Source organism: Mustela erminea, chromosome 18 (genome assembly GCF_009829155.1).
Source record: "Mustela erminea isolate mMusErm1 chromosome 18, mMusErm1.Pri, whole genome shotgun sequence".
NCBI classification, from domain to species: Eukaryota; Metazoa; Chordata; class Mammalia; order Carnivora; family Mustelidae; genus Mustela; species Mustela erminea.
The window spans coordinates 19,429,680-19,456,829 of NC_045631.1; the positions used below are offsets into that span (position 1 = coordinate 19,429,680).

Sequence of the window (27,150 nt, forward strand, 5' to 3'; positions counted from 1 at the left end):
TTGTGAGATTCAAGCTCACCCCCAACGCAAGGAGGAGGTGGGGGCTCCTGGCCATGGGTCAGCACTCTTGTGGGCAGGTGGCAGCCCAAGAACATAGCACAGGGGGCGGGGGGGGTGGGTGGAATGCAGAAGGGACACACCTCTGGGGCCTCCCCTGCCTTCCAGCTGTGTGCAGTGGGGAGATCACAGACTCAGCTGGTGTGGTGCTCTCCCCCAACTGGCCGGAGCCTTATAGCCGCGGGCAAGACTGCATCTGGGGTGTGCACGTGGAGGAGGACAAGCGCGTCCTGCTGGACGTCCGAGTGTGAGTGCCCGCTGGGTGAGGCCGAGCCAGCTCCTGGGCTCTGGGGCCATCTGTGGCCCCAGCCCAACCTGGAGTCCCCAGGCCAACCCTCCCTGACAGTCCTCCTCCACAGGCTGCGCATAGGCCCTGGTGACGTGCTTACCTTCTATGATGGGGACGACCTGACGGCCCGGGTCCTGGGCCAGTACTCAGGGCCCCGTGGCCACTTCAAGCTCTTTACCTCCATGGCCGACGTCACCATACAGTTCCAGTCAGACCCCGGGGCCTCGGTGCTGGGCTACCAACAGGGCTTTGTCATCCACTTCTTTGGTGAGCTTGTTGTCCTTGGGGGAGTCAGGGGAGAGGGGAGGCCCGAATATGGATCCTAAACCGCAAGTTGGAGAGACCAAGGCAATGAGCCTTGGTTCTCTTATTCGACAAGGGAAAGCTGGGAAAAGCTCCAGGCATCCCAGCCCCTGAAGGAAGCTAGTCTAATTCTGCATCGTCCCTCGGGGCCCTGTGATAGGGAGCCTTCCACTGAAGAGATTTGGGTAGACAGCAGGAAGACCTTTGTCACAAATGTGACAAACTAAGGAAAGGGGTTTGTTTCTACCTTCTGACCATCTTGAACAGAAGTGACTATTTCCCCACCCTCCCCAGCCCCCATCTCGGGACCGGGGAACCGGCCAATGTGCTTTTTAAAGTAAAGCCAAAGCCAAAATGATAACCCACGAAGCTCAGAAACCGAATGATGTCGGGGACAGGCCAGGAGGGGCCCCTGGGCAGGAAGGAATGCGTTGCTATGCCTGTCCAGGCCAGGCGAGGCCCAGGCCGAACCGGCAGGAAGTGGGGTGCCCTCGCAGTTGGGAAAGTAATCACAGTTATTTCAGTGCTCGCTGAGGGCCTGTATCTTGCTGCCTCTGTGTCCCCCAGAGGTGCCCCGCAATGACACATGTCCAGAGCTGCCAGAGATCCCCAATGGCTGGAAGAGCCCGTCTCAGCCTGAGCTGGTACATGGCACAGTCGTCACTTACCAGTGCTACCCTGGCTACCAGGTGGTAGGATCTAGTGTCCTTATGTGCCAGTGGGACCTAACCTGGAGCGAGGACCTGCCTTCCTGTCAGAGAGGTGAGTACCTGTTCCCAACGGTCCCCTCCTCAGTGCAAGACACTAGCCTCTCTCCTTGATCCTGAACCTGACTTCGGCTGTTACCAGCTAGTGCCCTTGAATTTCCTCCACCTCTTGTAGCTTCTGTTGCCTACCCTGTGATATGGGATGATACCTTTTCAAAGGGTCACCGCCAAGCCTTTCAAATATTTCCTTCCTGGTAGATAGCCAGTGTTTGTTGACTCTAGCGGGTAGGAAGGGGACAAAGGAGGGAGGCACCCCAGCCAAATGGCAGGGACAGAGAAATAGGCAGCAGCGCCATGTGACAAGAAGATAATGGGCTGGCCTGGAGCAAAGCCAGGGTGGACTGGCCTTTGCTGAGTTCTACCTGGGCTACTTTCCCCCATGACCCTCTCCCTATAGTAACTTCCTGCCATGACCCTGGGGATGTGGAGCACAGCCGACGCCTCGTATCTAGCCCCAAATTTCCTGTGGGGGCCACCGTGCAGTATATCTGTGACCAGGGTTTTGTACTGACCGGTAGTCCCATCCTCACGTGCCACGACCGTCAGGCCAGCAGCCCCAAGTGGAGCGACCGGGCCCCCAAGTGTCTCCGTAAGTGTTGAATGGGGAAGAGGGGAATCATTTTGTAGGAGACAAAAGATCAAAAGATGCCACCTCTGGGGGCTCGGGACCTGGCACCCTCACTGGGCTCTGCCTGCTTTGCAGTGGAACAGCTCAAGCCATGCCACGGCCTCAGCGACCCTGAGAACGGTGCCCACAGTCCTGAGAAGCGGCTTCACCCAGCAGGGGCTACTGTCCACTTCTCATGTGCCCCTGGCTACGTGTTGAAGGGCCAGGCCAGCATCAAGTGTGTGCCCGGGCACCCTTCCCATTGGAGTGACCCCCCACCCATCTGTAGGGCTGGTGAGTGTTCTGCCACCCTCAGAACTCCTGTCTGCCCCGGGGCACCTGGGTGGCACAGTCGGTTGAGTGTCTGACTCTTGGTTTTCACATGGGTTGTGATCTTAGGGCTGTGGGATGATGCCCTGCGTCGGGCTCTGAGCTCAGTGTGAGGTCTGCTTACAATTCCCTCTCCCTTTCCCTCTGCTCCTCCTGCTCATGCTCTCTCTCTCAAATAAATTTTAAAAATCTTAAAAAAAAAAAAAAAAAGCCAAAACTCCTGCCCGTCCCACAGGGCTGTTCTAGCAGAGAATTTAGCAAAGATGCCAAGTGTTGAACGACCTGTCCACAGCCCCCTTCATGTTACCCTTAGTCTCTCCAGTCTCTGCCAGATCCTTCTGACCTGGTGACAAGACAATGCTAGTGTGGGCTCTCCTTGGACAAATCCTTGCCGTGATCAGTCTACTCCCATTGGAGTGGTTTGGCCCATTGGTCTTACCTTTGCCCTTGGCCCTCCCCTCTTGTTCCAGCCTCTCTGGATGGGTTCTACAGCGGCCGCAGCCTGGATGGTGAGCCCCCCCCTTGAGGGTCAGGGAAATAGTCTCTCTGCCCCTGGCTCTCACAGCTCCCAGGCCATGGGTTCCCCCAGAAGGGAGGGCAGAGAAAGAGAGAGGTCTGGGACCAGCAAAGCAAAATTTCCCTTTGCTGCCCCCAGCTAGCTACAGGGAGCTGGTCCCTGGATTCTCCTGGCCAGAGGTGAGGACAGATATGGGCTCTGGGTCACAGGAACTTCTGCCCCAATCCCACCCACTGTGTTTTCAGTTGCCAAGGCACCTGCTCCCTCCAGCTCCCTGGATGCCGCCCACATTGCAGCTGCCATTTTCTTGCCCCTGGTGGTGATGGCGCTCTTGGTGGGAGGTGTGTACCTCTACTTCTCTAGGTGAGTCTGGTTTCCCTTCCTGCCCTACATACCCAACTCACTTCTGCCCAGCATTTTTGACTCACAGGCATCTCCGTCCCACAGGCTCCAAGGGAAAAGCCCCCTGCGGCTGCCCCGGACACGACCCCGTCCCTACGACCGCATTACTGTGGAGTCAGCATTTGACAATCCAACTTACGAGATTGGAGTAAGTACCCATGCCATTCTTTGCACCCTATCCAGGCCCTAATTCTATGCTCTCTTGGGTGGGTACCCCTGAGAGTCCCTCCAAGCCCTCTCACTCTTCCCCTTTTCCTTGGGAAGCGGATTATGGGCTGGCAAACCTTATACAAGTTTCCAACTCCCAGCAGTCTCTTTACTTTGCAGGAGACGAAAGAATATGAAGTCTCCATCTAGGTGGGGGCAGCTTGGAGAGGCCAGCTCAGCCCAGCATCACAGCCCAGCAGCAGAGTTTCCAGCTTCCTGCTGTCCCTACACTTCCTGTACATACCATCTGGGAAGAGATTTCACCAGTCCCTCAAGAAGCTGTGCCCTTCCCCACCTGCAATGCCCACCAGGGCCTATTTTCTTGGTACCACTGCCCACACAGGGCCTTTGCTTGGGTTCAAGTCAAGCGGCATCTTCCTCTGGGCAGAGCAGAGCTGGAGTACACGCATCAAGAACCAGCATTCTCCTGACCCTTCTTCATGGCCTGGACCTCTAGCCTGGAATTCACAAGCAGAGGAAGAGCACCTCTCTCCAGATTGACCACCATCCAGCCTGGCATGTGGCACCCTGCAGCAGGGTGAACTCGATGGTGGTGGAAACTGCTCCAGGGTGCTCCTCATGGGGCCATCACCAGTGGCCAAATCTGCTGTCAACCGTGACCTCTGGGGAGTCCTGGCACGCTGACATCAGCCTCTCGGGGAGGTCTCTAGTCCTTCTCTAAGGCCCTAGGAATGGACAGTTCTGCTTCCTGGAGGCAACAATTCTAAGGGACCCTAAGGGGTTTAGGGACCCCATCCCAAGCTCAGGTTGGGCTTCCGTAGGCACTCATGCTCCACACCAAAGCAGGACACCCCACTGCTTCCCAGGCAGCCCTACATGCCAGTGAGAGGGAGACCTTCCCCTGATGTCGATCTGGCTTTACAAACATTTTCTTTCCCATTAGTCCCTCCCCCAACCCCAGCCACTCACCAGTCTCCCTTCCTGGCCACTGGGTTTTAGGATAAGGGGAGCGGGCAGGCATATTCTGGAGAGGAGCTGAGGTCCAAGGGCCCAGGAATTTGGCATGGAACAGGGGGTTAGAGACCCAGAGAGAGACCCAGGAGTTGGCTACAGGCCACTTTGTACATGTAATGTATTATATGGGGTCTGGGCTCCAGCCAGAGAACAATCTTCTATTTCTGTTGTTTCCTTATTAAAACAGTGTTTTGGAAAAAAAAAAAAAAAAAAGTAATGGCCAGGTAGATGGTGCTTTCTTGGAGGGAAGGGAGGTGGGAAATAAGTGCCATGTGAACTTCAGAAGGCATGATGGACCCACCAACTGATCACTCCCACATTTCATCCAAAACAAGTTACATGCAGATACTTCAGGGACCACTGTCCCAACAAGGTCAATGCAACAGACGGCAGGTGAAGTAAGAGACCCCAGTGGCTGGCCCACAGGGGCGTGGAAGCCCAGGAACCCAACTGCTCACCTACCCCAATGCTTCCTTTCTTTCTCTTTGCTAGGTCCAGTACTACAGGCCAACACACTCCCAAACCCCTCCTCAATACCACTGTATTGTTGACAAGGCCCAGGAAGCCTAACACCTCTCTCCTTCCCCTTCGTCCCCAGCTAGCAAGGGTTAGGAAATTGGAATAAAAATCAGAGTCTGAACCCCTAAAACGTGAGGCTCCAGTCCGTCCTGGCCTCTGGGAATATCCAGACTATCAGGAGGAGGGGCAACGCAGCTTAGGGTAGGGACCTGGCTCCTATTTTAGCAAAAGCCCTCTCCATGGGCTCCAGAAAGAAGTTGGCTGGAAAGGACCTGCTTAAGTTTGCCATGTTTGGTCACTTGCAGCCCCAATGCCCCTTCCCTATGTCTCCCAAGCACCTCCTGAGTTGAAAGTGTTAGCTCAGTTTTGGTCCCCAGCACGCACATCTGTGCTTAGAGGTGCACTATGCATGGCTGCTCTCCAGAGTAAGAGCAAGAGACAGGCATTGGAGTTATGGACACTCCGAGGCCAGAAAACAAAATCCCTGAAGGAAATAATGACAGCCACCAGCACGTTCTACTTCCACAGTCTTCCAGCAGAGAAGTCCCGGTCACTCATGGCTGGCCACCTTCTGGCTCTACCACAGACCACCTTGCAGGCCTGAGAAACTCGTCCATGCAGAGTGCAGTCCCTAGACTAGCCACAAGAGGTCACTTCAGAAGACATCTGTATCCCACCTGCTAGCTCGCCTCAACCCCCCTTGAATAACCAGGACTGGAGCTCTCCAAGGTGGTACCAACTTTCAACCACTGGGCTGACCTCCCCCTCCAAGTTCTAAGAGGAAGGTGTGTAGAGTGATTAGTTCCCCCTGGCACTTGTCAACAGAGCCAAGTATTATTTCCCTGGTTAGCCCAACAGCTGTTCCTGTTCTCCGCTGCAAATGATGATGTTGATCAAAGCAAAGCCTTTCTCATTGGGCATAGGCCAATGGACTATTTATCTGCCCCATAATGCTTTCAGGCTGGCACAGCAGCACAGCTGGGTCCTCAGCAGTAAGAAGCCAGGTAAAGAGGGCACATGTGCTCCCAACTTCTGAGGACCCATGGCATGAAACAAAACCTCAGACTAGAAGAGGTCTGGCCACTTTCATATAACTAGCTCAGCCCTACTCTCTCTGAAGTCCACCTCTCTGATCTATAACCACAAGGATTTCTTGTGTGCTGAGGCTGGTAGAGGGCAGAAAGCAGCTAATCTCTCTCTCTCTCTCTCTCTCTCTCTCTCTCTCACACACACACACACACACACACACGACACACACCCATGACCTTATCATTATTCCTAAGCACCAAGAGGATCATCAGAAAAGTCAGAAAAACGGAAACCCAAGACCACACGCTGACATCCCCACCGTATCTAACTCATCCTCCTTACTATCCCAAAAGAAGAAGCAGCAACAACTCCTCACAGACAGTTAACCTGGTGTAGTGGAAAGTGTCTTGGCCTGGGAATCAAATCTATTTCATTCATAGGTCTGCCATAAATTCACTATGAGAACTAGGCAAATCACCGCTCCTCTCTATGCATCTGGAAATGAGATTAACAAAGATAGTATTTAACCCCTTTCCGGTTTTATTCTTCTGCAAATATTAAGTACACCCTAACGATCACAGGTGAGCAGGACACAACTACCTGGCAACAATGCCAACTAAACGCCTAGTGGCAAGCACAGAGACGTTATCCCCTTCTCCACTTCTTCGCCTACAGTCAGGCAAGATAACTGGCCATCTGTGAAAGCGATAAAAAGGGCAGGGGTGCGTGCCGTGGAGGAAGCCAGAATTCGAGGTGAGGCCTTCAGACTACAAATCCCAGCATACAGCACAGCAGCTCTCAAAAGCATCCCCTTCCTGGCAGGCAAATCTCTCCTCCCCGAGTCCATCCCACCATACAGTGCATATACGGCATGCACACGGAACTACGGCTCCCACAACCCACCACATCCCTCGCGAATTCTTGCTCCCAGGGTGCAGTGCGCTCCCGTTCGGCCTTTGGACGTCTTGCGCGTTGCAAACTGGGAGTTGAAGTCCGCTATAGACAGGTAGCTGGGCGTTGTCAGCGTTACTAACTCTTCGCTGTGGGCTTCCCCTGGAACAGTTCTCAGGGACAGTGATCAAGAGAGGGTAGTAATGAGCCTGCTAAACTCTCCACGGTGTCTTCATTACGCAAGGCAGGGATGCTGAGGCTAAAATTAACTGTCAGGAGCGGGAGGGTAGTGTGTACAGCAGTCATCCAACCCGTCACCAAAAGAATAGTTTTCCGTCGCGGTGGCTTTTCTTTTCTCTTTACCAATATGGCGCCTAGTTCTGCCACACCTGATGCTGGGAACTAAACGATCCAGTACAATATCCCTAGGAATACTGCTGTCACCGACAGCCTATCGGCTCCAGCCAACACCACACCTTGCTCCTTCTTGTTCTTGCCTGAGGACTCCAAGGACATGGTAGCCTAGATCCCATTACCAAAATGGCGAAAGTAGAAGCATTCTTGTTAGGGCCTGCAGATGACAATACGCTTGCGCGGAAGGCGGCTGTGTTGTGGGGCGGGAGGGGAGCATTCTCAACACGCCTGCGCAGGAACAGAGTAGTCTTGGTCTATACACAAACACCAATGGATGAAGAGCCCCCATGTTCCTGCGGCTGCGCTATGACCCTTAGAAACTCTCCGAGGCGCCTGCGCGAGACCTCAGGTCCCGCCCTCTTATCTTAGTACGCTGGCGCAAGGCAGGAAGGCGGGGCTTCGGCCCTCCAGACGAATGCCAGCGCGGCTGCGCGCCGGGGGGTACCCGCTCACTGCGGCTGCGCGGGAGCCCGGCCGCCGGCTGTCACTGCGGTTGCGCGCGGCGAGCGGCGATCCCGGGGCGCCTGCGCGGGTGGCTTTGCGGGCGCTCGCGGTAAGTTTGCGCCAAGTGCGCGGCAGCCGGGACGCAGACGGCGGCGGCGGCGAGAGGCGGAGCCCGGGGACCACCCCCCATCACCCTCCCCGCAGTCACCTCACGTACCACAACCTCACCTAACCTCTCACCCCCCCTCCGATCCCCCCAACCCCGGGATGGCAGCGCCCGCCAGCCTTCCCGGCCGGACCAGCGGTCGCCAGCGCCGGCTTTAGCCTGTGGGACTAGGCCCCGCCGAGGCCTGACCCCGGGAGCCGGGACCCACCGTGCAGCCAGCCGCCGGGCCGAGGCTGAGGGGCCGCTCCCCCCTCACGGCCCGTGGGGAGGACGCTGCCGTCCCGGGGACTGGGGGCCGGGGGGTGGGGGGGAGCCAGGGCGAGGAAGTCGGGACCCGTGTTGGGAAAAAAGAAGGGGGGCCGGGGTCAGGAGCGCCCCCTCCCCCCGCTTCCCCCCTCCCCCCGGGGTTGGGGGGGCCGGAGCAGAGAGCGCCCAGCCCGGGAGGTGGATGAATGTGGGAGAAAATGGAGACCAAGACGATCGTGTACGACTTGGACACGTCGGGGGGGCTGATGGAGGTAAGAGTGGCCCTCCTCATCCCCTTCCCCCAGCGCCGGGAGGGAACCTCCGCCCTCCGCCCCACAAAGCCGGTCCTGAGCTCACAGCGCAAAAGGGCCAGAGGAAGGGGGGCTTCTTCCTCACCCAGACTCTCCCTCCCTTCTTTGCAATTCGAGGGGCTGAGCTCAGCCTCCGAGGACGTTTGCAGCAGTTTCACCTACCCGCCGCCCTGGATTCGCTCTCCCGAGGCACCAACCCACTCCATGTCGTTGCACCGGCGGGCCTCCCCACCCCCTTCTTGTCGGCCCCTTTGTGCTTCCCCCAGCACGTCCGGGTACCGGGTTTCAGGCCTCTTCAGAGCCTGGCTTTGGAGTCCCCCACTGTCCATACAAGGAAGTGGCGAGAAGGGAACCGCGCACCCTCTCCCCATCCCCCTACCCTGATCCTCCCCATTTGGAAGAAGCTGTTCTCGTTGTGCTGCAGGAAAGCTGTTAGGGTGGGCTCCCCCCGGTTCCGGGGGCTGAGAGGTTCTGGGAGCGGCTTGGATGGGAGGAAGAAGGACAAAAGGGGGGAGAAGGGTGGGTGACGGAGAAGCCTTGCCGGGGGGGCGACGGACCGCCCGGGAGCTCCGAGTGTGCACACACGCCGTTTGTATGTGTGTGCAGCAAATCCAAGCTCTGCTGGCTCCCCCCAAGACGGACGAGGCAGAAAAGCGGAGTCGGAAACCTGAAAAAGAGCCCCGGAGAAGCGGCAGGGCCACCAACCACGACAGCTGCGATAGCTGCAAAGAAGGTGGGGATCTTCTGTGCTGTGACCACTGCCCGGCCGCCTTCCACCTCCAGTGCTGGTAAGGTCTGGGGACCCCTTTGGAGCTCCTTGGCGGACCCTTCTCGGCACATTCCTTCACCCGGCCTACCCCTGGTTGCCGAAATAACGGGCGCTTGCAGCCGCTAGCTGACTTTCTGCAGCGGCTGGGGCGAGCGCCTCCCCGCCCCCAGGTGTCTGCCGGGATCTGGCCGTTTGGGAGTGGGGGGAGGAGCAGCAGTGGGTCCGGACCCCGAGGTGGGGGTTGGGATGAGTGAGGAGAGCCCCATCTGGGATTGGAAGGCTCTGGGTAGCCGGGACAGAGCCGGCAGGGCACGGCCGGCGGTGGCGGGGGAGGAAGGGGAGGAGCTCCGGGCCCTGTGCCGCTCGCCTGCCCGCGCGCCCGCCGCCCTCGGGCTCCTGCCGGGCTGGGCTCTCTTGCGGGCGGGTGCGCGGAGCCCTCGGCCGCCGGAGTTGGCGGTGTCCAGACCCGGGGGGCCGGACACCCGGGCGATTGCGGCTGTGGAAGAAATCATGGAGGGTGTCTCTCGAGTCCGCCTCTTCTCCGCTTCTCTGTTTACAATATGGCGACCTGCCTTTAAATTATATTTTTATTCTCAGCGCCATTTTGGCTGCATATATGATTTGCAAACGTCTCCCGGGGAACGGTGGGGGTAGAGGCCTGGAGTCCTTTCTGCAGAAGCTCGTCGGGGACCCGGGCTAGGATCTCGCCGCTTTGGTCCCCTTTCTCTGGCTCCGCTTGCCCCCTGTTGCCTCTCGGAGCTGCCTCACTCTCTCCCTCCCCTCCCCGCGCTGCCGCCTCTTAGGAAATCGGGCCGGGTTAGACAATTAAAATTGCCCTTGGGCGCCGATTTCACGTCTCTGCTCCGGATCGGCGAGCCCTTCGCGGCAAAATTCTTTGCTGCCGGGGTGGGATTGTGTGCGGTTAGCTCTGCGAGGGCATTTTTAAGGAGCAGAGAGCTGGAAAGCTGTGCGCTTCCCTCCGCCGCACCCCCCCCCCCGCAAGGGGAGAGGAGGGGAGAGGAGGGGAGAGACGGGAGAGAGAGGGAGGGAGGGAGGGACCTGGGTTGATCGCCTGCTGCGTGATCCTCCTCAGCAGCTCGGCCCAGAACAATCCGGCCAGGAAGAGTTTAAACTCCAGCTTCTGCCTGGAGAAACCATCTCCACAGAAATCCCACATCTGCTTAGGGAACTCAGATTGCGTCGTGTTGTGATGGGTCTTGTTCTGCTGTTCAGCAACAGTTGACTGATGCAGGCGTTTGTGAGAGCGGGAAAGAGAGGGGTTTCTGTTTGTTCCCACCCGTTTTTGATGTTGCCTTTTTTTTTTTTTTTTAAGTCTACTGTTTAAAAAGAAAAAATGAGGTTTTTCTTAAACTCTACACTGTTCCATTTCACATTCCGTCTCTTGGTTTGTGGACTAGTGCCTACTGTGTATTTGTACTAATTGCAGGTTTTGGAACACTTATTAGACAGATGACTGATACTGGGCAAATTAAGTCTGTGGTCAGAAGTTATGTAGGAAGCTCCCATTGCTATTCCCCAGATACTTTTGCCCAGGAGGGCACCCCATCTGGGCTTGTAATGTTGCAGGGACAAAAATGGTTATCCTGGAGGAAGCTTTGTTGCTGGTTTTAAATTTTTATTACCAGGTGACTAATACCAGCAGGAAGGGTCTGTGGTTTTTAGCTTTGCTTCCTGTAAGGTGTAATCCACCTGGAGAAAATACCTCTGGTCAAGTTTCCCCATGTTCTTGAGCAAAGAAGAGATTTGTACTTGGATATGTATGTTGTTTATCAGTTTTTTCCCTGTTGCTTACATTTTTTATTGTGCTTGTTTGATGCATATGCTCGTACTGAATTGTAGGCTTCTTCATGTAAAGTGTGGGTGTTTCACCTCTAGGATGAAGCTAGGGTTAGCTAAAGGAGAAGGGTGATCTCCATATTGGGAATTTTATAAGCTCTTTATCTTTAGTCTCCTGTGTTTAGTAAAGCTGAGATTTTTTTTTAAGATTTTATTTATTTATTTGACAGACAGAGATCACAAGTAGGCAGAGAGGCAGGCAGAGAGAGAGGGGAAGGGAAGCAGGCTCCCTGCCAAGCAGAGAGCCCAATGTGGGTCTCAATCCCAGGACCCGGGGATCATGACCTGAGCCACCGAGGCGCCCCAAAGCTGAGATTGTTTATTCGAAATTTTAGGTATGGAAAAAGTGTGCTGTTTTGCCTGAGTTTGGGCTTCAAATTCTAAAACCTAACCTCTGGATCTTCTAATTAGATGAGTGTGAGACTTGTCAAGTTGTAACAATTAACAGTTTCTGCTTCTGCTAGGAAAGAGGGAGGTGCTTGTAGCTTTGGTGAGACTCAGACTTGCCCAGACTGTGCATTTCATTGAATACTTTCTTTTTTTTTTTAAGACCATGAATGGGAACTGGTAATCAGAGATTTGAGAATCCTAGTAAGTGAGGCAGGGTTTATTTTACATCTCCAGTTCCCTCTTTGAAGATGCCAGTACTGAAGGTACCATTGACTTAGCAGAGTTGTTATATAAATTACAAAACATTCTGGATATTGGTACAAAGACAAGAAGTCTTCTTTCAAGTGAGGCTTATCCCACTTTCCTGCCTCCTGTTCCACACTCGTTCCAGCCCAAGTGAACTACTTCGTTAACCATCTCCACGAGAGTAGTCGGGTCCTGCCTTTGACATTCTTAGACCATTTTTATTCCTGAGTGTGCCTGCTTTAATTCATGCCATTACTGATTACTTGTGCCCTGTAGGAGTGCAGTTAGGTGTGGCTATATTTTCTCTTGTTTTCCTTTTCAGCTGGCTATGACTGGCTTACAGTTGACCCTTGAACAATGCTGGGGGCTTAGGGACACTGACCCCCATGCAGCCAAAAATCTACATAAGTTTTGATTTTTCAAACACTTAACTCCTTACAGGGCTGTTGACCAGAAAGAAGCCTTACCGGTACCATCAGCAGTCAGTTAACACATATTCTGCATGTTGTATGTATTGTACACTGTATTCTTACAACACAGTAGGCTAGAGAAAAGAAAATGTTATGGAAATCATAAAGAGAAAATGCACGTACGGTACCATACTCTTAAAAAATCTCCATAGAAGAGGACCTGCAGTTCAAATGCATGTTTTCCAAGGGTCAGCTGTATTTAGACAAGCACAAAAATTATCATTTTCCTTACGTACAGAATGTACAAGAGTGAAGATGGAGGTTTTGCAAACCCAGTTGATCATAATTGTAGTGCTATTGCGGGTCTTCATTCAAAATTCTCTGAGACAATCCTTTCTCTGTCTCCAGTGCGTCTTGCCAGCTTGCCTCACAGTGAACAAGATCTAACAAAATGTTCCAAAAGTGATTTAGGCAAACTTTACCTCCTGGGCTTAGTGACATAGTCATAACCACAGGGTATTTTTTTTAGATAAACTACCGTAGGAAATGACTGGTAAGATAAACTGTTAATTGTCTTGTCTTTTCTCAGGGGCCAGGGCTCTGTATGAGGAACTGTTCTCTCTTCCCAATTAGACTGGGAGCCCTATTTCTGGGTTCCCTGTCATGAGCCTTTGGGTGAGGGAATGAATTGTCCTGTGCTCAGTACCATGACCTCGCTGAAGAATTAAACTTAAGGAGGTGATCGTTTAGTTTTTAAGTAACAGTGTGATCATTTTATCTGAGCTTAACTGGCTTATCAGTTATTCAGAGTGGTAGTGGGGGTTACTAAACCTGCCCCACGAACTGGAAAGAGGTATCTTTTTAAGTGTTTTCTGGTGAACCCGACCCCTATCATAATTGTCATGCCATTAGTTGAACTTTCTGAAAATACTGGTCTCCATGGAATGGTCCCTAAGAATTGGTTTTAAAAAAAAAGGAATAACTGGTGGAGCTCTATTTGCCGCTGACCATCTTTCTGTTTGAAATGGATTGAATTGTTCTCACTGATAAAGTGAGCACCATAGGCCATCAGTAATGAGGCTGAAAAAACTGGATGTTTTTCTCTGATTGTTTTCTCATGGCATTTTGCTCCAAACGGACTGAGGGATCAAAATGGTCTGAGAAACGCATCTACCTCAGCAGACCTCAGCATGGTTGCTTCCCGTCAGACAGATTTCTGTAGCATTTGCCTCCGCATGTTATATTTGGAATTGTTGGCCGGCTTTCCTCTCTTCGGTGTTGGCAGTGAGATCCAAAATGAGGTTTTCGAAGAATGAGAGTAAAAAGGTCTCTGTGCACAGGCAAAACTAAGCTCAGCTTGGAGTTTTGCATATTTAATTTTCAGTGAGTCATAACAAGAAAGGTTTCACACATAGAGTAGAAAACTGTGTTGCAGAACATCTTTGCTATTTGAACTTTTCAGAAGGTGATTTTTTTTTCTGATTTTGTTGCATTTAGCTCCTCATTAGAAAAGTAACAGGCTAGTGCTGAATTAAAATACATTTAATTTAATGTTATCTTACGAATCTGTTATTTCTGACATTTGAGGTAGTTGGAAACCTGGCACTGAAGAACTGGAGGGGTCGGCATCTGGACTTCCTCCTGTCACCCTGCCTCCTCCGTAGTAAAATGATTCAACAATAAACAAACCTAATTTGGTTTTATGTGTATTTTATCTATTTATTTTTGCATTTGCTACACTGTGTTGGAATCTGGGTGTGTATTACTGTTTTTAAATCACTCCGGCAGGGAGGGTCCAGTAACATTCAGCTTTAGCTCAGTTTTATATACATGCTTTGTAAACTTAACGTGGGGCTTGGGCTCATTCTCGTGATCAGAGTGCTTTGTTTCAGTGATGAAAGTATAATCACTGTTTAAAAATGATAACATTTAGTATGAAATGTTTGCTCAGAATTGGGTGTGATCTGGGGGCGCCTGGGTGGCTCAGTGGGTTAAGCCTCTGTCTTTGGCTTAGGTCATGATTTCAGGGTCCTGGATTGAGCCCTGTATCAGGCTCTCTGCACAGCAGGGAGCCTGATTCCCCCTCTCTCTCTGCCTGCCTCTCTGCCTGCCTGTGATCTCTCTCTGTCAAATAAATAAACTCTTTTAAAAAAAATGGGTGTGATCTAGGATCTAGGTGGCTTTGGTTAAGAAAGGATGCATGGGGCGCCTAGGTGGCTCAGTGGGTTAAGGCCTCTGCCTTTGGCTCAGGTCATGATCCCAGGGTCCTGGGATCAAGCCCCACATGGGGCTCTCTGCTCAGCAGGGAACATTCTTCCCTTTCTCTCTCTGCCTGCCTCTCTGCCTACTTGTGATCTCTGTCTGTCAAATAAATAAATAAAATATTTTTAAAAAGAAAAGAAGCATCAGGAATTTTTTTGAACTGTAGGAGGAGGTAGTGCTCCTCACAAGTAACAGTGTCTGTGTGACGTAAGGCAAGCATTTCATGGTACTATTGCGGGAAATTTTTTTGTGGGGGGGGGGTCTGTCCCGAGATTAATCGCCATACTCAGTGAGAGGTAGAATACAGTTGTAAACTCAGCAGTTTCCTGCTGCTTTCTAAGGCTCTCACAGTACTTTGTAGGTGGGCTATATTAAAATATTAGGACTGCTTATATTGTTTACATGTGAAATCATGTATAAGACATATTTAGGTAGCATCTTCATTTATAACTGGAGAAGGGATTCATGTTGATCTGTTTTAAATTCTTAAGTATGTATTCAAGAGATTTTTTTTTTTTTAAGATTATTTATTTATTTATTTATTTGACAGAGAGAGAGAGACACACAGCCAGAGAGGGAACAAGCAGGGGGAGTGGGAGAGGAAGAAGCAGGCTTCCTGCTGAGCAGGGAGCCCTGGTGCAGAGCTCGATCCCAGGACCCTGGGATCATGACCTGAGCTGAAGTCAGACGCTTAACACCTGAGCCACCCAGGCTCCCCTCCAAGAGAATTTTTTAAGCCAAATCGTAAAATAGAAACAAATTATGTAATTTGAACTGAAAAAGGATCCAAATAGTCACTACTGTGTGTTACTGAATGAGACAATGGTTTTTATTAAGCTCTGAGTGAAAGGACAAGTGATAACTCAAAAGGGCTCAGTGAGTTTTCAAGGTTCACCCTTGTAGGGTTTATCTGTACTTCATCCCTTTTTGTGGCTGAATACTATTCCATGTATGGATATACCACATTTTGTCTATCCATTTATCAGTTAATAGACATTTGGGGGTTTTTTCTACTTTTTGTTATTGTGAATAAGGATGCTGTAACATTTGTGTGCAAATCTTGTGTGGACATCTGTTTTTATTTCTCTTGGTTGTATATCCCAGAAATGGAATTGCTGGGTCATAGGGTAACTCATGTTTAACCTTTTTTTTTTTTTTTAAGATTTTATTTATTTATTTGAAAGACAGAGATAGCAAGCCAGAGCATGAGGTGTGGGGGACCAGAGGGAGAGGGAGAAGCAGAGACTCCCTGCTGAGCAGACACCCACCCTCACTCAATCCCCAGTGCAGGGGCTCCATCCCAGGACCCCGGGATCATGACCCAAGCCAAAGGCAGATAGATGCTTAACCAACTGAGCCATCCAGGCGCCCCCATGTTTAACCTTTGAAGAACTGCCAAACTGTTTTCCAAAATGGCTGCACCATTTTGCATCCTCACCAATACATCAGGGTTCCAGTTTCTCCACATCCTTTCCAACACTTGTTATTATCTGTCTTCTTGATAAAAGCTATCCTATGGGCAGGAAGTGGTATAGTTTTGATTTGCATTTCCCTAATGACTAATGATCCCAAACATCTTTTCACGTGCTTATTAACCATTTGTATATTTTCTTGGAGAAATGTTTGTTTTGATCCTTTGTCCAGTTTTTTTTTTTTTTTTAAAGATTTTATTTATTTATTTGACAGTGTGCAGACGCAGGGGGAATGGCAGGCAGGGGAAAAGCAGGCTCCTGCTGTGGGGCATGATCCCACCAGGACCCTGGTTGGAATTGTGATGGTTATATTATTATGATAATGCAGCACTGGCTCCTGGAAATGCATTCCTATTTTAAGGTGCCAGAGTTTTAAGTCACCAGAGCAGGGGAGGGGGGGTTTGCTTTCCCACTTCTACTGTGCTCTTCCTTTGACTTAAAAGTCCCCAGGGAGGGGGCGCCTGGGTGGCTCCAGGGGTTAAGCCTTTGCCTTCCTCTGCCCTCAGTCAAGTCATGGGCTCAGGGTCCTGGGATCAAGCCCTGCATCAGGCTTTCTGCTCATCAGGGATCCTGCTTCCCCCTCTCCCTCCACCTGCCTCTCTGCCTACTTGTGATCTCTCTTTCTCTTTCTGGCAGATAAATAAATAAAATCTTTTAAAAAAAAAAAAAGTCCTTGAGGAGTACAAACATGGCCAGCTGCATTGCCATTCAGTGAGTGACACTTATAAGAGCACCTCTGCATAGCCTCCCAAGAGACTGGACAGGAGTACAGCTGTCCCCCTGCCAGTTTCCTGAAAGAGGAGGACATTGTATTCAGTGCAAGTCCTAGACCAAATTTCAGAAAGGCACTTTGGTATTGCGGATTTGTCACCATGCCCAGGACACATGCACAGGTCACTAGCTCACTGCTTTTCCCATGACTTGAGAGCAGTTAAGAAGAATAAGAAGGTGACTCCTTTTTCTGCCTGCCATTTATAGGTGTCAAAGTCTTCATCCCTTAAGTCTAACATTATTTCTGAATCTAGGTCTCAGCAAATAAGTATAAAGATGAAGTGTTAGCACATTTGCATGGGAGGCAGAAGACCCTGAGGGTTACAGTAGACACCAATAAAAGGAAAAACCATTGCTTTTGACCCCTTGTCAAAAAAGAACTTACCTACTATGTAGACCTGTTATTGCATTCATAGTAAGCAAATTCCAAGTACACCTTACAGATTGATGACGTTTCGGGTAGTATAGAACTTGACTCGCTCATTCAAAAAGCTACTTTCCCGGGGCGCCTGGGTGGCTCAGTGGGTTAAAGCCTCTGCCTTCCGCTCAGGTCATGATCCCAGGGTCCTGGGATCGAGCCCCGCATCGGGCTCTCTGCTCAGCAGGGAGCCTGCTTCCTCCTCTCTCTCTGCCTGTCTCTCTGCCTCCTTGTGATCTGTCTGTCAAATAAATAAATGAAATCTTTAAAAAAAAAAAAAAAAGCTACTTTCCCTTTTGCAACCATGTATTAAATGCACACTACACTACTCAAAAGCCAGGGGCTGACATGTATCCTCTGTTCACTGCTGTGCAATATGTAGTGGTATTACAAATGCGAGACGTGCAAAGATAAGCACTTAGTTGGGGAACAGAACTGATGTCTTCTGCTACCAAGTGGATGATACCTTTAACAGGAACACACGGTCACTATTCCTTTCCCCTTAATTAGATTTGTTTCCTGTATATTAATAGCGTTGGTATTTAGTCTTTGCCCTTCCCTTGTTTTTCTGACAAACTATATAAGATATATCTCCCAGGAAATGTTTCCCAGTCTTGAAAAGTCAAAAGACAGGGAATGTAACAGTGGGGCGGGGACTCCAAGCCTGTACCTAGCGTCAGTGTTTCCCACTGATGTGGGCTCTGCATGAGGCTCTTTTTTGAAATAAGCTGGAGTGAGCAAGAGAGGATTCTTCACAGGGTTTGAATTTAACCATAGCCGGAAGACATCACTCTACCACCAGGCCAGGCAAGGGTGAGGGAATCTCTCAATTACTAGCAAGCTTGAGTTTCGGGGTGGAAGGAACCCTGTTTGCAGCAGCACAAACACATTGGCCGTCTTGTATCCAGCTGTGATCCTTAGATAGATGTTGAATAGTATTTTTCTCCTGTCTGCAGTAGTGCAGAGAAGAGAGCAGAGAAGCTAATGAAATGCATAGAACTCTTAAGTGGTTGTAGGTAAGTCTCCTCATTACAAAACTGGGTAGTGAGCAGCTACTCTTATTATTTACACCAGACGAGGTTTCCAGTGATGAGCTGGGTGCTTTTTAATTCCCACATTCATTGAACCAGCAGATAGAGTTCTACTGATTCTTGGTTCTAGTGAAGCTCTGGAGACATTAGAGGGAAATTCTACAGTGAACTTTTTCGGGTTTTCAATCATCAGTTATTAGAACGCATTATGAAAATTATACTTTGTTAATCTCATTAAATGTGTCTAAATCTATACCTTTTTGTAGTTCTTTCTATACATAGATTAGCTATATTCAGTTTTCCTTGATCTTGCTGGCCATTTTTTTGAAAGAGCATCTTAAATGTAGGGAGAATTCTGTTAATGATTTTGGCCTTTGATAGACATTGTCTTGCTTTATCTTTTTTTTTTTTAATATTTTATTTATTTATTTGACAGAGAGATCACAAGTAGGCAGAGAGGCAGGCAGAGAGAGGGGAGGGGAAGCAGGCTCCCCACTGAGCAGAGAACCGGATGATTCAGGGCTTGATCCCAGGAGCCTGAGACCATGACCTGAGCTGAAGGCAGAGGCTTAACCCACTGAGCCATCCAGGTGCCCCTGTTTTGCTCTATCTTTTTTGTTTGTTTGTTTGTTTGTTTGTTAATCCTTTGGTTGTAGTCCTCATGGTTTTGCCTGGCTTAGATAACACTTAGCCATTCTAGCTTAACTTAATTATTAACACTAATTCATGAGACATCTTTGACTGCAGGCCTTAGTGTTTGTTGGAGCTGAAGTAAGCTGAAAGGTAAGAAAAGTATCTGCAGTTTAAGTTAGTGGGAAAGAGCTTATGTTCAGGACTTGAATGCTTGCTGCATTCCTGCATTGAGCTTTCCTCAAAATCTTACCTCTTGTGTGCATACTTTCAGGCCTTTGGGGTGATCATTCTTTGGTTAGGAATCATCTGAGAGAAAAGTGGGCCAAAGGGAAAAAAAACTATGGTGCTCTGTCTCTGAGAGGTCTGTTCACCTCCTAAATAGGTCACTGGGGGTGTAACTGGAAGGCTTCAGAAGCCCAAGTCAGCACTTAGCTGTGGCATCAAACCACGACAGCACAGTTTGACAGCATGCCCAGGAGATTACTTCAGTCGTGTCAGGTGGGGAGTTTTGAGGTTTATGAGTAAAATGGGGCTTATGAGTAAAAAGAAAGAGGGAATAGGCCCTGTGCTGTTTTGGTGCAAATCATATCATTATTCTCTATCTTTCCTTTTAAGAAGACCCTTTCAGAGGAGGGTAAATGAAGCAGAAATCCTCCTTAGGGAAAAGCAGCTGGGTCTTAAATAGAAACCTGCTCTCTCTGTATTTAGTTGAATTTCAAATAAAGATTTTTTTTTTTAACTTAAAATTTTTTTTTAATTGTTAGTTTTTTCTTTTTCTTTCTTTCTTTCTTTTTTTCTTTTCTTTTCTTTTCTTTTTTTTTTTTAAGATTTTACTCATTTATTTATGAGAGAGAGCACGAGGTGGGGGGTAAGAGGGAGAAGCAGACTTCCATTGAGCAGGGAGCCCAACATGGGGCTCCATACCTGGACTCCAGGATCATGATCTGAGCCAAAGGCAGCCGCTTAACCAACTGAGCCACGCAGTTACCCCAAGACATTGTTAGTGTTTTTAGTTTTCCCAGCCTTTATACAATTTTAGATCTAGTATCTATAAGATAGAAACTGATCGAGATCGCCTGAGCTGCGTATGCCAAAATATGTGTGTGTGTGTGTGTGTGTGTGTGTGTGTCCTGCCTTTTTCCTTGATTTGACCATGGAACAGTACCCAGTTTTCCATACCTTTGAGACTCCTCTGGAATACACAATTACAGTTGTTGATTCTTCCTTCCAAGGAAGAACATTCCCTGGGAACATCAGAAAGTGTCTGCTGAGGCCAGAATGGTGACTCTTCCAAAACACTTAGGCTCCAAAATCTTATCAGGAGGGAGGTGAATAAATGAAACCCATTTTCTTTCTTTTATTTTTTTTAAAGATTTTATTTATTTTTATTTGAGAGAGAGAGTGAGAGCGCATGAAAGGGGAGAAGGTCAGAGGGAAAAGCAGACTCCCCATAGAGCCGGGAGCCCGATGCAGGACTTGGCCCCGGGACTCCAGGGTCATGGCCTCAGCCGAAGGCAGCCACCCAACCAACTGAACCACCCAGGCTCCCCGAAACCCATTTTAAAATGTTTGCAGCCACCTCTCCATCGTGGAGAAGCCAAGATTGCCAGAATAGCCAAACTAATGATAGATAAGGCCCTGTGGCACCCAGTCTCAGCTTGTCGAGAAGTTAGCAGGGGCAACACCTAGTGTAACTGTTGGTACTCTACCCTCCCACCCTCCTTTTGCTGCCCTGACTCATAACCCTGTTCTCCAGGTGTCCTTCACTGGGAGGATGCCACCACAGCCCAGCTCTGCATAGAAGGCAGTGAAATTTGGGGGCCCAGTCCGCTAATTTGAAAGGATCGTACGCCTGTGGAAGTGACGCAACTAGCGAAGTTTCTCAATGGGGCACTTGTAATGGCCTGGCACTTCATTGGTCTCCTTGTTAACACTGCTCCTGAGGCTCTGCATGAAAAAGCCAGCGGTCCTTGCACTTTTTATGTACTTTGTGACATTAGCTGTATTTGAGTCAGTAGCTGGGATGGAGGAGGGTAAGGAATTAAGGATCAGGGACCCCAGGACCTTTCTGCTCTCGTTTCTTGCATCTTCCAGTGTGGCCGTCTTCCTAGCCTTTGAAAGGTAGGCTGTACTTGAAAATAAAAACTGATGCCCATACAAGTGTCCAGGGGAAGCTGGCTATTTATGCTGACACTTAAATTTTATTAGATTTTGTTTCAAGCCATTAAATTGGGGTACATTAATACAGCTTTTATGCTTTAAAAGATAATTTTTAAATTAAATCTTACTCAGCATCTCTTTTCTAGAACTGGTTTCAGTTCTAGAAGCTGGTTTCGGTTTATAAAAGGCTTGTTTTCTGTGCTCATAGGTTCTTTGTAGATAAGATAGCTACCAGGAGGCAGAGATGTGATGATGGTCCTATCAGTGGTTACCTTCCCTCCCATTTTGGCTAGTACCAACGCAGATCCTCAGCTGGCCAAGGGCAGCGGGGCTGGTTTGAGGGAGAGCAGGCCTGTTCTGAGCATGTATTGTCTTTTGCAGTCACTCTTACACAATGCCGTTAGATATGATTGCAGGATTTTTATCTGGTAGTGGACCTCAGATGGATGGACGAGACCCATGAACTGTGAAATTAAAAATCAAAACTGCTCGGTGCTATTGTTTGCTGGCTGAATACCTTACCACCACCCAAAAAAGGGAGGAGACATCCAGATGCGGGGAGGGGTCAATGAAATCTTTCTTAGTCTGATATTTTAACTGAGACTACCATATATGGCTAGAGAGCTTCTGATTCTTGGAGAATGATGGGTTCTGACAGGAGGGACCCTAGCAGTTCACGCGACTGACCTCTTTTAGAAGTGAACCCGAGTGGAATGCTGTATGTATATTGTGTACAGATACGCTGTCTGCATAGTGTTCCTGTTCAGTCTTCATATTAAATAGAATATTTTGTCAGTCTAGGAAGAGACAATAAAATGTCTTCTTTCTTAAATAGTTTTCATCTGTTTTGCTTCCTTTTGTCCTAAGACACATACCAAAGCTTTTAATTTGGTTAAGTGATATTTCCATGTCTCCCCAGCTGCCTTTGGCTCAAGTTTTAAAAATGTCAGTGTCACTTAGCTGGATAGACATTTGCAGGCCATACATCAGTAAACTAACATATTTTTAAAAAATAAGTCCAGAGCCTAACACCATTTTGTTCCCCACCATTTTTATCTGCATGTTGTAATGGGAAAAAAAAAAAAAAAAAACAGGTCTCTGAAATCAAAGGCAGTCTTTCTGCTTCCCTGTCTCCTTCTCTCCCTTCACCTCTCCCCTCCTCCCTTTGTTCTCTCATTCCCCTCCCCCTGCTCCCTTCCAGTTCCATATTGAAAAACTGCTTGCGCTGGATGGATAATTAACGCAGAGCTATGGAGCAACAGGTCCCACTGGTGGCGACTAAATCTGAAGTAAATGTTAATGTGGTGCAGGCTCACGTGTGTATTAATAGGTGAGGGAGATGAGTGAGGTGAGACTCAGATCAGCCACTCTGGTGTATGACTTGAAATAGATCCTCTTAATTAGAGAGCCAAGAACCATGACAACTAACACCTTCCACCGGCAGTGGTGGGCTGCCGCCTCATTAGTGAATGAAAGAGGCATTCTAAATTAAAACCGGACTTCATCCTTTGGCTGTGAGTTGGGATCATCTGGCTCTGGGCTTTGAATCTTTGACACTGAGGGGGCTATCAGCACAGGCATTACAGTGAGCCGGGGGGGGGGGGGGGGGGGGGGGGGGGGTTGTGTGTGTGTGTGTGGGGGGGGGCTATCAGCACAGGCATTACAGTGAGCCGAGGGGGGGGGTTGTGTGTGTGTGTGTGTGTGTGTGTGGTTTTTCTCTTCCATAACTCCTCCAACCTAGGCAGCGTCATCAGCTATAGAGTCAGGTCATTTGGATTTGTTTGTGGGAGTCTGGATGCTGGAGTCCTACCGCAGAGGCTGGCTTTAGGAGTTTTAGTTTTGAAAAATAAATGCAGGGGCACCTGGGTGGCAGAGTCAGTTAAGTCAGTCCCCATTCTCCCAAAGAGAATTAAAAAGAAAAAAAATCGTTGGGATGCCTGGCTGGCTCAGTCAAAACAACATGCGACTCTTGACCTCAGGATTGTGAGTTCCAGCCCCTTGTTGGATATAGAGATTACTTAAAAAATAAAATCTCCAGGAGCACTTGGGTGGCTCAGTCAGTTAAGTGACCCACTCTTGATTTCGGCTCAGGTTGTGATCTCAGGGTTGTGAGATGAACCCCCACATTAAGCTCTGCGCTCAGCACAGAGTCTGCTTGAGATTCTGTCCCTCCCTCCGACTCCCCACTCCTGCATACATTCCCTCTCTCTCTAAAATAAATAAATCTTTCTTAGAAAAATTAATGCTTTGACCAGCTTTCTAATTGGTTTGTGTACAGGTATTACTGTCATCGGTTTATAGGCCCTGACAGGCCTCACAGAGAGCCACCCCAGGCTTTGAGATGCATATCTTTCAGTTGTAGAGTCTTTGAGGAATTAGAGCTCTATTGTTACGAACTGTTTTATAGCTGACAGAATGTCTTTGAGATCAGGTGGTGGTCAAGCAGCAAGTTAGAAAGCTGTGAATAGCCACTTTCTGGCCAGGAATTGCAGGCCAGGGCCTTTTTTTTTTTTTTTTTTTTAAGATTTTATTTATTTATTTGACAGAGATCACAAGCAGGCAGAAAGGCAGGCGGTGGGGGGCGGGGGGGGAAGCAGGCTTCCCACTGAGCAGAGAGCCCGATGCGGGGCTCAATCCCAGAGCCCCAAGATCATGACCTGAGCCGAAGGCAGAGGCCTAACTCACTGAGCCCCCCAGGCGCCCCAGGCCGGGGCTTTTTAACAAATGATCTGAGAGGAAACATTTATAGCAGTGAAGGCAGATGGATATCTGCAGAAGCTCTGCCCTCGCAGGGTACTCTCTAAAGAGCTACATTTCCCAAGACAAGCCAGCTCACAGACTTTCCAGGACTCACCTTCCTTTCTAGGACTTGGACTGTTCTCAGAAGGAATGCTAAAGTCTTACGTACTTTTGGGTTCTAGATGAACAGCTGAGTCCTCTGTAGGTCTTTAGGGTAGGTTCAGTTCATAGTTGATTGTATGTGGTCTCGTTGTCAGCTCTCCTTTTCAAGTTGTTCTAGGCTATGATCCCTGAGAACAAAGACTTTGAAATCTCACCACTTAGCACATTGCCTAGTGTGAAATAATTAATTGTTCATTAAATGCTTGAATGACTTTGATCCTCTCTCCCCAAAGGCTGTTTCTTGGTGGGATAGATCATAACTTGTCTGCTTTGTGTCTTTCCTCCAGTGTGGTGCCTCTGGCATGGCACTGGTTAGTTAGTTTAGTTAGTAAGCAGTGGGAATGCAATAAATATTGACTGATGGAGAAGGAAGTGCTCAACCTTGAGATTGAGAACGCTACCTTGATGGATAGTCCACTGTGTCCCCCAGAAATAAGAGAACTACCAGAGTTTTGTTTTGTTTTGTTTTGTTTTTTGCAAACAGCTAGGACTCAAGATTTGAAAGAGCCAGGAAACTGATTTGGGTTGTAATTCTGCAACTTCACTGGTTCTGTGGCATTAGATAAGTCCTGTTCATCACCTGCATGATGGGAGTAAGAATTCTCACAGTGTGCTGGTGAAGATCAAATAAGACCATCTGTGAAAACACTTGTGAACTGTAGTACACTATGTAGATGTAAGATGAGATAATCGTTCTGCTATTTCTAGGCTTTAGTGATTAGGAAGCATATTGATGTCTTTACAAGCAGCACTGGCTCATTATAGCGTCCTCATGGTTTTCACTGCTGAGCAGCGGAAACTCTGATAGAGCATTTCCAACATTACCTGACTTCTTAACTTTTAATGATTTCCTTTTATAGAGAATGGCCCTTAGCACCTTGTCTTCACTGATACATAAGGATAAGAGGATGCTGAGACAGAGCCTTGTTTTTCTTGACAAACGTATCATGGTTTAAAGACTCGCATGTGTATAATTGTTTCAGGGTTGCACACAAAACTTAAGGGAGTATCATTCTTATGGGGGAAAGAGCTTTGAGATGGGAAAGTCTTCAGGATGTGGATGAGGGTCCTGAGGTTACAGAATCTCCTTTCTCCCTAGAATCCTTTCCTTATTGGCAGTATTTCTGACATAGAGCAAAACTAGTCTTTTGCAAAGCAGCCTCTTTCCAAAATAGTTCCTGAGCTGATTACTCCAACAGTCTTTCTTTCCTGGATCCATTTCATGAATCCTTTTGCTCTAGATAATTGAGTTGAAAAATTGCCTGCTTGGGGCGCCTCAGTGGCTCAGATGGCTAACCATCTGCCTTCGGCTCAGGTCATGATCCCAGGACCCTGGGATCAAGCCCCATGTCCGGCTCCATGCTCAGAGGGAAGCCTGCTTCTCCCTCTCCCACTCCCCCTGCTTGTGTTCCCTCTCTTGCTGTCATATAAATTGGAAAAAAAAGGTGGGGGGGGAAACTGCCTACTAAATATCTTAAAAGGAATTGCTAGGGGCAAAGAGGAAACACCGAGAAAACTTTATGATGGGCAGTTTCTGTATTCCTGCTGTACCTGCGCTAAGCATTGTCTAGAAACACAGACTTTCCTTCCCTGTCCATCCTATCTTACAGTTACTGCTTTCTCAAAATACACATTTTCACGTTTATTTCAAGATGTACATTCTTTCTCTGAGAAAGCAGCAAAATCTCAACAAGGCCTCACTCTTTTAAATGTTCTGTGTTCATCCTGGAGACAGTACTCTGACTTTCTTGTGCTATTCCCTAAACTCACAGCCCTCGGGCACCTGGGTGGCTCAGTGGGTTAAGCCTCTGCCTTCGGCTCAGGTCATGATCCTGGGGTCCTGGGATTAAGCCCCGAATCGGGCTCTCTGCTCAGCGGGGAGCCTGCTTCCTCCCTCTCTCTCTGCCTGCTTATGATCTCTGTCTGTCAAATAAATAAATAAAATCTTAAAAAACAAAACAAAACCAAACTCACAGCCCTCATCATGCACTTTAGGGCAGACAAGAAGAGCCTGTAGCCGTGATCTAGAATTCTGAGAAATGAGTGTTCTTAAACTTGGTTTCCCTGAAAGTGATCCTTTAGAAACCAACCAGGAGCTACTTTTAAAAAACCTCTCAAGGGGCGCCTGGGTGGTTCAGTGGGTTAAGCCTCTGCCTTTGCCTTGGGTCATGGTCTCAGGGTCCTGGGATCAAGCCCTGTGTCAGGCTCTCTGCTCTGCCTCCCCTCTCTCTGTGCCTGCCTCTCTGCCTACTTGTGATCTCTCTCTCTCTGTCAAATAAATAAATAAAATCTTAAAAAAAAAAAAAACTCTTAAAATTTTTAAGCATTTGACCCACGTGTTTAGAAAAAGAAATGAGAAATCAAATTGTTTAAAGAAGATATAAATGAGTCAGGTGGGGTGGTTCAGTGAGTCTCAGGTTTGCAAGTGTGGACTTTGACTCTGATGTCTTACTGTTTTGTGACTTAGAAAACAAATTATTTCATATGTGATTTAACCACCAAAACAAGGGTCCTCCCAATTGCATTGCCTTGCCTCATGACTTTGGAGGGTTACATTCACTTCCTAGAAGCTCATTCTTTTCGTGTCCCTCAGTTCTTTCAAGCTTTATTGAGCACCTAGTATGTGCCAGGCATCTTGCAGAGTGTGGAGGTACAAAGATAAATAAGCCATAAAGAAAGGGATTTTGGTACAGTGTGGCACAGAACTGCTATAGGGAATCAGGGGTTGCCAGAGAAGGCTTCCTGGAGGCACTACCTGACTTGAGCCCCAAAACATAAAGAGTCCACTGAGTGAAGACATGAGGGAAGGCCCAGCTTTTGTGATTACAGGGAGCAGCTCCAGAATGAATAGACATGCAGTGTGGAGGAAGGGTATGGACTGTGTGGGGAGCCGCCTGGTTAATGAAGCTGGAGAAAGATGGAGAATTCTGGCCACAGGAGTCTTAACCTATAATACTAATACTGATAAAGCTTAAACTTTATCCTGTAATAAAGGATAGGGTAGGGTAGGGGTGATACTGAAGAACTTTTTAATTAGGAGGGTGATATGGTCAGAATTGTGCTTTAAATAACTAATTCTGCCAGCAGGGGTTGGGGCTAGATTGAGGGAAGTGTGAAGGATGGCCAGGAGGCCATTTACATCTTGGTAAAAGGTCGAAGCTCAAACCACCTTGCCTTGCCCATCTCTGCTTTACATGTTTGGTGGATAGTGTCTTGGTACAAAGCCAAGCGGGCAGATGAAAAGAAAGGATGAAAAACTGAATCAGAAGTGACAGCCTTTTCAGGGTTAATTTTAATATGACAGCTGCTGAAGCATAGCAGTCTGTAGGCCTTTGCAGATTACATGCAGGCATCTC

The 27,150-nt window shown here is 48.7% G+C and overlaps 2 protein-coding genes across 8 annotated transcripts in view; both read left to right on the plus strand.

Moving 5' to 3' along the window:
• The window catches only part of SEZ6 (seizure related 6 homolog), a 44,705-nt gene extending 40,026 nt beyond the window's left edge, over nt 1-4,679 (plus strand). The window contains exons 9-17 of one of the 4 annotated variants that reach the window (XM_032320112.1): nt 166-304; nt 417-613; nt 1,217-1,411; nt 1,814-2,005; nt 2,120-2,317; nt 2,824-2,862; nt 3,116-3,233; nt 3,318-3,420; nt 3,584-4,679. In XM_032320112.1, coding sequence (XP_032176003.1) covers nt 166-304; nt 417-613; nt 1,217-1,411; nt 1,814-2,005; nt 2,120-2,317; nt 2,824-2,862; nt 3,116-3,233; nt 3,318-3,420; nt 3,584-3,616 — 1,214 coding nt within the window. In that variant the 3' untranslated portion in view covers nt 3,617-4,679. The remainder of the gene's footprint in view (nt 1-165; nt 305-416; nt 614-1,216; nt 1,412-1,813; nt 2,006-2,119; nt 2,318-2,823; nt 2,863-3,115; nt 3,234-3,317; nt 3,421-3,583) is intronic. The other 3 variants (XM_032320113.1, XM_032320114.1, XM_032320115.1) reach the window with 3 other exon arrangements.
• A 3,028-nt stretch (nt 4,680-7,707) lies between these two features.
• Nucleotides 7,708-27,150, plus strand: part of PHF12 (PHD finger protein 12) — a 42,563-nt gene continuing 23,120 nt past the window's right edge. The window contains exons 1-2 of one of the 4 annotated variants that reach the window (XM_032320107.1): nt 7,708-7,860; nt 9,081-9,262. In XM_032320107.1, coding sequence (XP_032175998.1) covers nt 7,723-7,860; nt 9,081-9,262 — 320 coding nt within the window. In that variant the 5' untranslated portion in view covers nt 7,708-7,722. Of the gene's footprint in view, nt 8,436-8,591; nt 9,263-24,079; nt 24,086-27,150 lie in introns of those variants that run through there. The other 3 variants (XM_032320108.1, XM_032320109.1, XM_032320110.1) reach the window with 3 other exon arrangements.